The 13,787-nt window shown below is 49.8% G+C and overlaps 1 protein-coding gene across 3 annotated transcripts in view; it reads right to left on the bottom strand.

Moving 5' to 3' along the window:
* The window catches only part of TRPM6 (transient receptor potential cation channel subfamily M member 6), a 381,140-nt gene that overhangs the window by 66,270 nt on the left and 301,083 nt on the right, over nucleotides 1–13,787 (bottom strand). For all 3 annotated transcript variants that reach the window (XM_073670622.1, XM_073670620.1, XM_073670628.1), the window contains exon 35: nucleotides 10,097–10,179. In XM_073670622.1, the coding sequence (XP_073526723.1) occupies nucleotides 10,097–10,179 (83 nt within the window). The remainder of the gene's footprint in view (nucleotides 1–10,096; nucleotides 10,180–13,787) is intronic.

The following is a 13,787-nucleotide window of genomic DNA, read 5'->3' on the forward strand; positions in this document are numbered from 1 at the left end:
TGAGCCCATTTGACTGCTGGGAGACAGGCTGTCATAGAGCCCAGGAGGGACATTGCCTCTCTTAGGGATATCACTGGAGACCGCATGGCTTTCAAGAAAAATTGATAATTTTGCGGACCTTGTCTTCTGGGAGGAAGCAGGCTTGGAGACGAGAATCCAGGATTAGACTTAGGAAGTCCTTGAGGGGGTTAGTTTTGACTTTTTGAAATTTACCAACCACCCTAGCTGTTGTAACACCGCCGTGAAATCTAGAAGATGACTGGAGCATTGGACTTCTGATTTCCCTATAATCAAAAAGTCGTCTAAATAGGGAACGATCACTACGCTCTTGATTCGTAGAAAGGCTGTTACTTCCGCTATTAATTTTGTGAATATTCTCGGGGCTATGGAGAGGCCAAAGGGTAGGGCAGTAAACTGAAAATGTCTCAGCTCTTTCTGAATGAACAGGGCTACTCTCAGATACTTCTCGTAGTCTGGATGAATTGGGACATGATAATATGCGTCCTTCAAGTCTATTACTGCCATAAAGCAATTGTGGTGCAAGAGCTTCACTGCCGAGCTCACTGACTCCATCTTGAAGGTCTGGTTTTCTATCAACTGGTTTAGACTCTCGAGGTTGATGATGGTCCTTAAGGACCCGTTGGTTTTTTTCATCATGAACAGAAGGGAATAGAATCCCTTCCCCCTTTGTGGTATCGGAACTTCGAGAAGGTCCCGTTTCTCTACTAGCCCTAATATTTCCGACTCCAGGGCTATTTGTTCTTCCTGGACCTTCCTTTTGGGGGTAATCATAAAAGTCCGGCGAGGAATCTGGCTGAACCGTATTTTCAGGCCACCACTCACAATATTCAGAATCCAATGGTTTGATGTAATGGCTTTCCAAGCTGGAAGAAAGTGGGAAAGCCTCCCCCCTACCTCCGGCCTGGCGTCACTGGGAAGACTTTTTTTGTATTTGAGGATGGTCCTCCAAACATATAGCCTGGCTCCCTCTTGGATTTGGACTCCCATCTTCTCCTGTCTCCCAGAGGGCGACCCCGATTAAATTTTCTCCTCCGAAAACTAAACCTTTTTGAGTCCCCTGAAAATCCTGGGAACCCTTTGTTCCTATCGCCTGCTTTTTCTAAAAGGTCATCCAGCTTCTGGCCAAACAGGAGTCTGCCGTCACACGGGAGGGAACATAATTTATGTTTGGATTGTAGGTCACCTGGACAACCCTTGAACCACAAGGCCCGTCTGGCAGCATTAGACTTGCTGATCTAACCGAAAGCCTGACAGAGTCCGCTGAAGAGTCTGCCAGGAAGGCCGATGCTGCCTGGATTAGGGGTAGATTTGAAAGAATTCTATCCCTAGGGATCTTTTTATCTCTAAGTTGGTCTTCCAATTGTTGGAGCCACACCATTAGAGATCTCGCCACACAGGTGCCGGCTACCGCCGAATTCAGGCCTCCTGCTGTAGCTTCCCAAGTGTGACGCAGGGTAGGGTAGGAAAGATTTTTTGGATGACCTGGCTACAGTCCCGTTAACTTTGGGGATTTTATCCCAAGGCTCAGAGTTCTTCTCTTCAAAGGGGTACCTTCTTTTAGAGAAGGAGGGTAAGGCCCCTGATCTCTCTGGTTACTTCCACTCTCGGTCAATGAGGCCCTGAATTTTATTGTTTACTGGGAAGGAGCGTCTCTTTTTTTCTCCAAGGCCCGCAAACATAATGTCTTCCCGGGATTTGGATGCTTTCTCCTCCCCCAGACCCATGGTTGATCTGACTGCTCTAACCAGTCTGTCTGTACTCTCAATGGGGAAGCAGGGTCTACCGTTATCCAATGAGGGAGAGGATGATGAATCACTCAGCCATAGATCCTTGGACTGGGAGGAATCAGAGTTGGAGGAGACATCTCTATGGGATTTTTTCTTCCCTCTAAACAACCCTTTCAAGGATCCCTGAACCTCTGCGTGGACTATGGATTTCAAATTAGATGAGAATTTACTGCTATAGTTTTAACAATGCAGTTTGGGCAAAGCGGCTTTTGCCAGTCTATGGGAAGGGAAGTTTGGCATAGGGCACAAATCCTGTGCTTTTGCTTGGCGCCACTATTCCTAGGCTCCTACAAAAGGAAGCACATAAGAAACTTCCCATTACTAAAAGGTGACATTCACGAAGATCACTCACCCCTGAAGTCACAAACGGGTACCGGATTCGGAGGCTGTAGCGGAAATGATGATTCCTTTCTGGATGGTCCAGAGGTGTCTGGTTTGACACCTTGCTCCTGCGACTGCCACTGCGATTGCTCGAGCGGCTGTCCATGTAAGGGGCGTCCGTCAGTTGCTGTGGGGGGGGGGGGTTAGCTGCTGCTCTTGGCTATCCTGGTCAGCCATGTTTCAGAAGCGTTCCACGCTCCCAGGATAACCCCCCCCTAATGTAGGGCCATCCAGAACCTGGAGCGTTTCACAGGGCGCCGCCATCTCGGATTGGGCACCACCCCCTGAAGTCACCTGATACGCCCCCTCCCAGCGTGCCCCGCACCATGACGTCAGGCGCGTCATACCCGGAAGTTGCCGCTCCAGAGCGGGGTCGACAGGGACGGCAGGGGGAGGGCGGTGCAGCGGTCTACGGGAGGCCGGATCCTGTCTCACCGCGTGCGCCCGCTCGGATGCAGGACCCCAGGGGAGCTGCGGACGGCGCTTCTAGAGGCTGGAACCCAGTGCACAGGCCAGTTCATGCTCTTCCACACCAGAACAGACCCAGGTAAGTCTTTTTTTTCCAGACAGGTTCCCATCAAGGACAGGAAACCAACTGAAGCGAGTGAGAAGTACCGCCCTTTTATTTCAGACGGTTTCCTGTCCTTGATGGGGCGGATCCCTCTCTCAAGGTGTGCTGTCATGGGTGAGGGGAAAAATGAATATTCACTGCTCCCCACACCCATGTTAGTGGAGAGCAGTGATTATTTATTTTCCTTAATAGCGGGCACACTGTTAGCTGCTGCTGCCGGCTCCTCCACCACTGACGCTTAACCCCACCCCCCACCATCCACAGCGGCTTGGTGATCACATATGCCCGCTATTAAAGAGAATGAATATTCACTGCTCTCCATTCCCATGGGCGTGACGAGCAGTGAATATTCATTCTCTTTAAAAGCGGGCACACGTGATTGTCGAGACACTGCAGGAGCTGATGGCTGCAGCTAACAGTGTGCCCACTATTAAGGAAAATTAATATTCACTGCTCTATATGCCCATAGTTCCAGGCACGGGGAGCAGTGAAAATTCTGGCAGCTGACCTCAGCGTGTGAGGGCGCATGTCAGTGAAGTCATGAACTGCTTATACGCTGATGTCAGCTGATGGCATCAGAACAGAACCTGCTGGAGCAGAGGGAAGGTGAGTAGAATCCTTTATTTTTTTTGTGTGCGGTGTGAGGGGGCCATATATGACAGGATGGAGGACCATGTATACCAGGATGGGGATGGGTGGCCATGTATACCAGGGTGGGGATAGGTGCCATATATAACAGGAAGGGAGGGCCATGTATACCACTTGGAGATAGGTGCCATGTATATCAGGATGGGGATGGGTTGCCTTATATACCAGGAAGGGGGGCCATGTATACCAGAATGGGGATGGGGGGTCATTTATACCAGGATGGGGGATCATGTATACCAGGATGGGGATGGGGCCATGTATATCAGGATGGGGGAGCCACGTATATCAGGATAGGGGGCCATATATACCAGGATGGGGGCATATATATATACCAGGATGTGGGATATTAGAACAGAATTGGAGGACATTACCCCTATAACAGTATCAGCATCAGACCCCGCCATAACAGTGCATAATGACCACATTTTTTGCTTCATATTTTTTTTCTATTTTCCTCCTCTAAAACCTTAATGTGTCTTATGGTCCGGAGCGTTTTATAGTCAGAAAAATATGGTACTAACACAACTAACACTAGCCAATCCAAAATGCGTTAGAACTGATGATTGCACCTTTGTATTAGACCTTGCTCTTTGAAGCACAACCAAGTAGTAAAAAGGATTAAGTGAAATAATTAACTAGGCCAATTGCATTCACTATACAAAATCACTTGCTTATTAAGCTGCATTTTATTTTTTTATTTTAAGTTCCAATTGTTCACTCTTCTTATGCAATAAGAGCTTTAAATGGCAAAATTTTGGTGCCCTACAGTCTCCACTAGTATTTCACAACCATATTTAAACTACTAGGGTCTCCCTACCCAGAATTACATCATTTAACTCTATAACTTTAATGATGATACAGTGTTAAAGGGTTATTCCCAAAGATAGAGGAAAAATTGCTCTTCATACGGTATTGGACCGCTGGGAACCCTAGTGATTCTGAGGATGGGGCACTGGAATCCCGAGAACAGGGCTCTGCAGCAATGTCTTAAGTGGCCCCGAGGTGTGCATGTTCGGCCTCCGCTTCATTCGTGTCATAAAGTCTATTCAATAACCAAGCACAGCACTGTCTGTGGGAGTGGCGGAGTAAGCAATAAATGGAGTGGAGGTCAAGTATTTGTGACGCGCCCCCTGGGACATATTCCTTTTTGAGGGGAATACCCGGCACCGGATCAGATGGGGGGTTGTAGTCTCCGAGCGGCTGTGACCCGGCCCCGTGCCCAGGGCGTCAAGCTCAGTGTTATGTGGCAGTCCTACAGATGTTATAAGTTCTTAATGTCGACTACGCCACCCGTTGTGATGCGGTCACTGTGGCCGCCGCTGCAGCAGGGTCCGCTGAGGCTGATGGTGGGTGCGCAGCTTGGTGGGATAACCCCCAACGGGAGGGGTATAGCCTCAGAGGGGACAGGCGCAGAGGATGGGGGTTGTCGTGGTGTAGTGCAGACGGCAGTGAAGACAGAGTCGGGTTGTGCAGTTAAGGGTGTTTACTTACTGCAGATGTTGTGCTGGTCACTCCAGCTGCTAGTGACCACCCGAGCCGTGCTGCGTCCACCAGGTCCTGGATCCAGCCAACCCCCAAACAAGTCCGGAGCGTGGCCCTGAGCTCTCTTTCTGTCCCGTTCTCTGGCCGTCCCCACCAGTGATCCACCTAGGTCCAGCTCCCTCGGGCCTTCTGTTGGGACACCCTTGGCCCTGGGTTCCCTGACCCTTCATGTGGTGTGCCTTCGGGGTGGATGTGATGGGTGGCCGTGGCAGATGCTGCCCACGGCCTCCGGTCTCTGGCTAGGGTGTGTTTTCTGCCCCCACCAGCTTGGGTTCCGGTACCCTGTGCCGACTCCTCACCCGGTGCTTTAATTTGGGTTCTTGGGTCCTCTCTGTTCTCCCCTCTGGGTACTCCTTCTCTGCTCCTCTCTCACTCAGGGTCTCTCTCTTGCTGCAGGCTGACTTCCTCTCTGCTTGCTGTCTGCTCCTCTGCAGCTGTCTTGCTGTCTCCAACTGACTTGTTCTCTGCATCTGACCCTGATCTTAGTTGGTGCCCACCTTATATACACCCTCTATGTGTGAGCTCAGGTGACCAGCACCCAATGAGCTCCTAACTTTACCCAGGCTGCTCCCCCTATCTGCCCCTACACTACTTGGGATGTACCACCCCCCTCCCACTCCAGCCAGGAACAGACTCGGTCGTACCTGCACATTTCTAAGTGGGAGTACCGTCGGCCTGTTCCTCGGAAATGGGATGTGTGTAGTGCATGCAGCTGACTGAGCCCAGTTCCACTCTCCATCCTTGCCCGGGAGTGGAATATCACACCTCTGGATTGAGGTGCAATACTCCTGTAGCAGCCGAATCCTCAGGGTGCTACATTCCCCCCTGGTAAATCACAGCACGTCCTCGGGCTGTAAGACATAAAACACCAAACATACATTTTTTTTTTTTCTTTTTAAACATAAACATATAAAACATCATATAAAACTTTTCATATAAACATTCTCGTAGTCGTTTCTTGTTTCAGGTTCCTCCTCCGGACACTGTGCAACGTGTGTCCGGGAAAAGTACGACAGTCTCTTAGAAAAACTGGTTTTCCTATAAAACCGGTAGGGGGCGCTTTAGGAAGCGCAACTATATACAGGGGAAGTTGGCCGCTCTCAGTCCTCGGCCAGGTATTAGGGAGGAATGACCGCTCTCAGTCCTCGGTCAGTGGGAATTAAGGGAATTACAGGTAACAGTTCACACATGCTGGTCCCAACGGGGACTATATTAGCAGCAGTAACAGTTTCAATTTCGCGGTTTCAGTTTACGGTTTCAGTTTCAATTCACTGTGCCCCGACGGGCAACTATATACAGCTCCTGCTTCGCTGTCCTTAGCAACGGCGTCCTCCTGCTCTTGCTTTTTGGTTACCTTTGGCTCTAGTTTCAGACCCGTCCGGGTCCTCTTGCTCCTCCTCCTCGCACCGCAACTCCTCCTCCGTCAGGCGGTGTACGTGGAGGGCGTAAGGTCCTTTGGCACACTTGTGCCGGGTGAAGGTGACCTCGTCTCCGATGTAGAGGTCACGACCTCTGTGCCCCTCCGGCAGATGGGACTCCACGTCTCTGCGCGTGACAAAGACGTCGCCGGGGGTGTTGTTGTCTCGGATGAAGCCCCACCCATGCTGCTGGTTGAACTTGATCACTGTCCCGATGGTGCGGGGACAATGCGCTGCACGGGGGTCCCTCCTGGTCCGGCTCTTCTGCTCGGCGCTCCTTATTTGGGCCTGTTGTTCCCGGACCCGCCTCTCTCTCCGCTCCCTCGCGAACTCTTCGAGCTGCTGTCGGCAACACTCAGCGCGCTCTGCTGCAGCTGCCCTAGTTTCCTGAGTGAACCCCATTAGATCTTCTCCGGTGGGGTTCCACTCAAACTGTGCTTCCGCTAGCGGGGGCGAGATCCTTATTACGGGCTTCGGAGCCGGAATCAGGGGTGCACACATGGCCCCAACCCTCCTCTGGTGCTCCAGTTCGTAATACTTCTGGGGCCAGACGAAAGGCTGCCCGTCCGGCCACGTGTGCTGGGCAAACAAGTCCTCTCCCAGACGCGGCACCCTTGGTTTTACGGGTGCGGGCGCGGTGGTGGTGGCGCCCGGGTTGCCCAGGCCTTGCGGCCAGGCCTGGGGCACCTGGAAGGTGAAGGGCACCGTTAATACGGCGGCGCCCTGGGCTACCTGGCCTTGCGACCAGGCCGGAGGCTCCGCAGAGGTAGGGGGCGCTGTTGGTGATGCGGCGCCCGGGGGTACTAGGCCTTGCGACCAGGCTGGTGGTATTTCCTGCTTTGTCACGCTCCGTGTCGAGGCGCGTGACGTCACAGGGGTCGCTGCGGCGGCTTCCGGTCGGGGCCTAGTCCATAGCGGTGACATGGCGGCTACGGGCACAGCAGGGGGACTTTCGGGCTCTGCGACGGGGAGCTGGGGCAGGTAAGCGGTGTCACTGCTTGGGGTATAGGCGTCCCCTTTACCTGCCTCCATGCGTTCGGCTCCCTCCTCGGCGCCGTCTCCGGCCTTTGGTCCTCCCGCGCCATCCTCAGAGGCGGTCTGCTTCCTCTTCCAGGGTAGCGTGCTCCGTTGACTGGTCTCAGCTTGCTGGGTCATCTCCCGGCTCCACTCCGCCAATATCTCGCGCTGTACCCGGGCCATCCTCCGTGCGAGGCCCTCCAGGGCAGTCTGTGCACACTCCCGGTCTCGGGGGAGCTGTGCAAGGACCTCCACTAGGCCTAGTGGGGTCGTGGTGTCTAGCAGGCTCCTGACCAACGGGTCGGTGCTGCTCTGCTCTTCTTCCAGCAGGCTCCTGGCCAGCGGGCCGGTGCTGCTCTGCTCTCCTTCCTCGGTCTTTAGCAGACTCCTGGCCAGCGGGCCGGTGCTGTTCTGCTTTCTCTCCATATCCGGGTAAACTTCTCCGCTACTCCTCGTTAGACTTCTTGCCTCCGGGTGCGCTCGCTCCAGACTGCTCCAGGCGGCACCCATCTTCGTTCTTTTCTTTCGTCTCCTCCCACTTCGAGGGCGGTCCCGGGGCAACTCGGTGACTGTCAGCTCCAGGGGTAGTTCTTTCACGCTGACAGACACCTCCAGCATCACAGTCTCTGTTGGTGGGGGCGGTTTCCACTTTTGGCGCCATTTTCTGTCCCGGCCCACGATGGGAGGTGGCCTCTTGCCCTCCTTTGGCACGCCCATAATGGCGTCCGCTGCTCTTCCAAGGCGGGAAATCTGCGGTTTTGGCGGGAAGCGTCGCCCAGTGGCGGGAAACTCTGCAGATGGCGGGAACAAGTTGGAAATGGCGGACAATCGGCGGGAACCGACTTGTGATGGGGTCCGATGGCGTGGACCCTCCGGAACCGGCGGGAGACTTCTTTCTGAGGTAAACTTGCACTTTTCTTCAGGCACGCAGTACCCGGGTGTTGCGGGCACGTAATCCTGCCGACTACGCCAAAGTTGACGCGCCCCCTGGGACATATTCCTTTTTGAGGGGAATACCCGGCACCGGATCAGATGGGGGGTTGTAGTCTCCGAGCGGCTGTGACCCGGCCCCGTGCCCAGGGCGTCAAGCTCAGTGTTATGTGGCAGTCCTACAGATGTTATAAGTTCTTAATGTCGACTACGCCACCCGTTGTGATGCGGTCACTGTGGCCGCCGCTGCAGCAGGGTCCGCTGAGGCTGATGGTGGGTGCGCAGCTTGGTGGGATAACCCCCAACGGGAGGGGTATAGCCTCAGAGGGGACAGGCGCAGAGGATGGGGGTTGTCGTGGTGTAGTGCAGACGGCAGTGAAGACAGAGTCGGGTTGTGCAGTTAAGGGTGTTTACTTACTGCAGATGTTGTGCTGGTCACTCCAGCTGCTAGTGACCACCCGAGCCGTGCTGCGTCCACCAGGTCCTGGATCCAGCCAACCCCCAAACAAGTCCGGAGCGTGGCCCTGAGCTCTCTTTCTGTCCCGTTCTCTGGCCGTCCCCACCAGTGATCCACCTAGGTCCAGCTCCCTCGGGCCTTCTGTTGGGACACCCTTGGCCCTGGGTTCCCTGACCCTTCATGTGGTGTGCCTTCGGGGTGGATGTGATGGGTGGCCGTGGCAGATGCTGCCCACGGCCTCCGGTCTCTGGCTAGGGTGTGTTTTCTGCCCCCACCAGCTTGGGTTCCGGTACCCTGTGCCGACTCCTCACCCGGTGCTTTAATTTGGGTTCTTGGGTCCTCTCTGTTCTCCCCTCTGGGTACTCCTTCTCTGCTCCTCTCTCACTCAGGGTCTCTCTCTTGCTGCAGGCTGACTTCCTCTCTGCTTGCTGTCTGCTCCTCTGCAGCTGTCTTGCTGTCTCCAACTGACTTGTTCTCTGCATCTGACCCTGATCTTAGTTGGTGCCCACCTTATATACACCCTCTATGTGTGAGCTCAGGTGACCAGCACCCAATGAGCTCCTAACTTTACCCAGGCTGCTCCCCCTATCTGCCCCTACACTACTTGGGATGTACCACCCCCCTCCCACTCCAGCCAGGAACAGACTCGGTCGTACCTGCACATTTCTAAGTGGGAGTACCGTCGGCCTGTTCCTCGGAAATGGGATGTGTGTAGTGCATGCAGCTGACTGAGCCCAGTTCCACTCTCCATCCTTGCCCGGGAGTGGAATATCACACCTCTGGATTGAGGTGCAATACTCCTGTAGCAGCCGAATCCTCAGGGTGCTACATTTGCATCTCCCTCCATTCACAAGGGGCTACGGGACCCCATTCCTGGGGTTTTACAGCCCCAATCTTGTGATCGCTGGGAAACCTTCTATTTGAACCCCCAGTCATAAACAAGTTATCCACTCGGAGGTAACTTGTGATTTTGGGAATAACCCTTTAAACACTTTTTGACAAAGTCCTTTGCTCTACTTTACCTTTTGAAGTTGTATTGAAGCATACAGCTGGATTTTTCCAAGCAAGTCCTATTGACAGGACCACAAAAGGACGTTGACTTAACAAAACCACATCAAAAAGCAGATTGTTCCTGGCCATTTTGGAGCATAATCGGATAGTTCTGGGGATGATGTTTAAATGTCCCATGCTTAATGTTGGCAGGTATTTCAACATTCAAAAAGTCATCATGGACATGAACATCTAACTGTCTTAATATCACAATGTGCAAAGAAACAAATAATTTATTACCTTCAAACTCCATAATTAAGCACTGCATTTTTACCTTAATGTGTAGGGAATACTGTGCGGTTTCATTTGATTGAAGGCGAAAATCAACTTCTGTGCAGCCCTCTGTTGCTGAATTTCCTACATGATGTAAGGCATGCATATTAACTTTAATGGTTTTCATTAGTCTCTTTGTCTAGATGAGACCCTTTGCTATTTCTGTATCCCTTCTTGCCAGGATATAGACCTAGGGATTGCACCTGTAGTGCACAGTGCTAGATGGAACTGCCTGCATGATTCAATACAGGAAAAAAGCAATGTATGTAAAGCAGCTGGCAACACCCTATAGAATGACAGCAATTAGTAGCTTAATTAGGACTCCCATTTGTTGAAGCTGAAAACCAGGGCACCCATATGACATGAAATATTATCCGTCTATAAATTACACTGCTACTTGTGTACCAAGTGCAGTAAGTATTTATAGTTGTCTATTTGTAGCAGATACAATTCATTCAAAGCCGGTAGAAGTCTGATATTAATCATTCTTCATTAATCCAACACAAAACGATAACTAAGAGAGATCAGCCAATGCAAATAAGAAAATAAAGATATTTAAATTACTATTGCATTTAAGATCAAAAGTGATCAAAAAGGGGTTGTTTGGTTTACAAACCTAATTGCCATTGCTATTAGGTAATAGTGAGATCATGGTCTGGGTTCTCTGTTGAAGGGGTTGTCCACTACTCAGACAACCCCTTCTGAATTCTTATATTTCCCCTTTGTAAAATAATAAACACCTATACTCACCTCCAGTGCCGGCGTCATTCCAGCAGTGTTGGCACTGCCTCTCTCAGAGATCATGTAATGTTGTTATGTCACGTGATCCTTGTGGCCAATCAGTGTTGGCTTCACGCTCTCCGCCTTTAGGCGTATCACGTACATCTGGAGGAAGTAAGAGAGCAGAAGCTCTCACTTCCTCACGATGTATGTGATTTGTCCGAAGGTGAAGAGAGTGAAGCCAAAGCTGATTGGCCACAGGGATCAATCGTGCAACAAAATGTCACGCAATCCCTGGGAGATCCAGTGCCGACCCACTAGAACAGCGTCAGCCATGGATATGAGTATATGGGCTATTATTTTACGTAGTGATTGAGAAGTGGTTGTCTGAGTAGGGACAATCTCTTTAAGGACCCTCATCTCTTGACCAGATTGGGGGGTGGCTACAAGGACATGTCTCTTCTTGTAATACACAGACAACCCACTTACATGCACGAGCACTGTGTAATGCTTTTTTTTACCCTGTAGTGGTGCTGCCAAAAACTTAACAGGCTCTGTCAGGTTTTCCCATATATTTCATTTGATTGGTGCATGTCTCAGCAGGGAGAAACTATTGTAAATTGCTTATTAAAAAAGGTCAACACTTTTATGATATCAGTTTATGGCATATTAAACCGCGCTAAAACGTATTTATGACCAAAAGTATTTTGTCACTCAAACGATCTTTAACCCCTTTACACCCGAAGGTGGTTTCCACGTTAATGACCGTAAATGGGTCTTTATGACAGAAAATACCCAAAAGTGACACCACTATAAAAACTGCATCCCTCAAGGTGTTCTTCAATACCCCATATGTGGGGGAAAACCACTGTTTGGGCACACGGCAGGGCTCGGAAGGGAAGGAGCGCCATTTGACTTTATGAATGTAAAATTTGCTTTAATAATTAGAGGACACCATGTTGCGTTTGGAGAGCAGCCGATGTGCCTAAACAGTGGAAACCCCCCACAAGTGACACCATTTTGGAAACTACATCCCTCAGGGAACTTATTTAGATGTGGAGTGAGCACCTTGAACCCCCAGGCGCTTCACAGAAGTTTATAACGTAGAGCCATGAAAATAAAATGATATCGATGGTCCAGATGGATGGAGTGGAGGATGGCTGGTTGATGGACACCCCATGCAAACACGGCTACGGCGCTGAAAAGGAGGAGGTGGAGTAATGCTTTGGGCTGCAATCACGGGGAGAGAGATTGTCGGCCCTTTTAGGATCCCTGAAGGGGTAAAGATGAACTCCATAATGTATGTTGAGTTTCTCAAACAGCACTTCCTTCAATGGTTCAAGAAGAAGAACCGTGCATTCCGCAGCAAGATCATTTTCATGCATGATAATGCCCCGTCTCATGCTGCACATAACACATCTGCATCTCTGGCTGCTATGGGCATAAAAGGGGACAAACTTATGGTGTGGCCCCCATGCTCCCCTGACCTCAACCCCATTGAGAACCTCTGGAGCACCATCAAAAGGAGTGTCTATGATGGTGGGAGGCAGTTCACATCTAAGCAACAGCTCTGGGAGGGTATTCTGTCCTCATGCAAAACAATTAAAGCAGAAACCATCCAAAACCTGACAAATTCAATGGACGAGAGTTCAGAAGCTCCTTTCGAACAAGGGGTCCTATGTGCAAATGTAACATCACCTAGAATAAAGTTTTGAGTTGAAAACTGTTTGATTTCAGTTTGTAATAACCTGCTAATGCTTATAATTTCAAAAATTACCATTTTTTGTTCTTTATTAAAATGAAAAGGTTGAAAACTCTGCTGTGCATAATAATTTGGAACATGCATTTTGAGTGCAGTTTGAATTTTTTATTTTTTTAAAAATATACTGTTATCATAGGCAGTTTGTACAAAAACCTTTCAATTGTACTCTAATAGTTATTTGACTGGAAAATTACAATGACTGCAATTCATATAGGTAATTTGGGAAAATCTGAGAAAATATTATTTGCATAATAATTTGGAACACAGTGTAATGAGGCAGCAGAGTTACTCTGGACTCCATTTGGCCTTTGTTTAGCGGTGTCCTTTTTTGTCAGAGGTTCACAAAACTGTGGCCGACGGCACTTTTATGCATGCCTATTAAAAAGACGGACACTGTGGGATCACAGGCCAGACAGCGTCCACAGTGCCTCCATCTGCCTCATTACAGGGAATCTTCTGCCCGGGGTTCTGTCTGAATCACATAGTTCAGAGATTTGCACGGAAACCCCGGTGTAAACGCTCAGCGCAGAGCGCAGGATAAGTGTGAGCCAAGCCATACTGCGATCTCTGGGAGAAAGAATGAGAAATCAGCAGCAGGTGAAGAATTAGTTTTATTCATTTTTTACGCTGTTCCTCGTGCGGTATAAGTGATTAGACGACTTCATTTTTCGGGTTGGTGTGACTATAGTAATACCTGATTTATATCGGGGTTTTTATGTTTGGCTGCTGTCACACACTAAAAAACACTTTTTTTTTTGCAAAGACTAGTTTTTGCATCGCCATATTTTGACAGCTATAATTTTTCCATATTTCGCCTGACAGAGTCATCTAAATGCTTATTTTTTGCAGGACAAGTTGCTTATTTTATTGGTACCATTTTCGGGCACATGCCATTTTTTGATCACTTTCTATTCAATTTTTGAGAGGCGGAATAAACAAAAAACAACAATTCAGGAATTGTTTTTTTGTTTTTTTTTATGCCGTTCCGTGTGTGGTAAAATTGATAAAGAAGCTTTATTCTTCAGGTCAGCACATTTACAGCAATACTACATTTATATTGCTTTTTCATATTTTGGCGCTTTTACACAATAAAAACTATTTTACAGAATAAAAAAATTTTTTGTTTTTTTTGCATCGTTTTATTCTGAGAGCTATAATTTTTTTATTTTTCAGCTGATGGAGCTGTATGGTGGCTTGTTTTTTGCGGGAC

Source organism: Phyllobates terribilis, unplaced genomic scaffold (assembly GCF_046119375.1).
Source record: "Phyllobates terribilis strain yellow unplaced genomic scaffold, ASM4611937v1 Scaffold_1__5_contigs__length_1240528914, whole genome shotgun sequence".
NCBI classification, from domain to species: Eukaryota; Metazoa; Chordata; class Amphibia; order Anura; family Dendrobatidae; genus Phyllobates; species Phyllobates terribilis.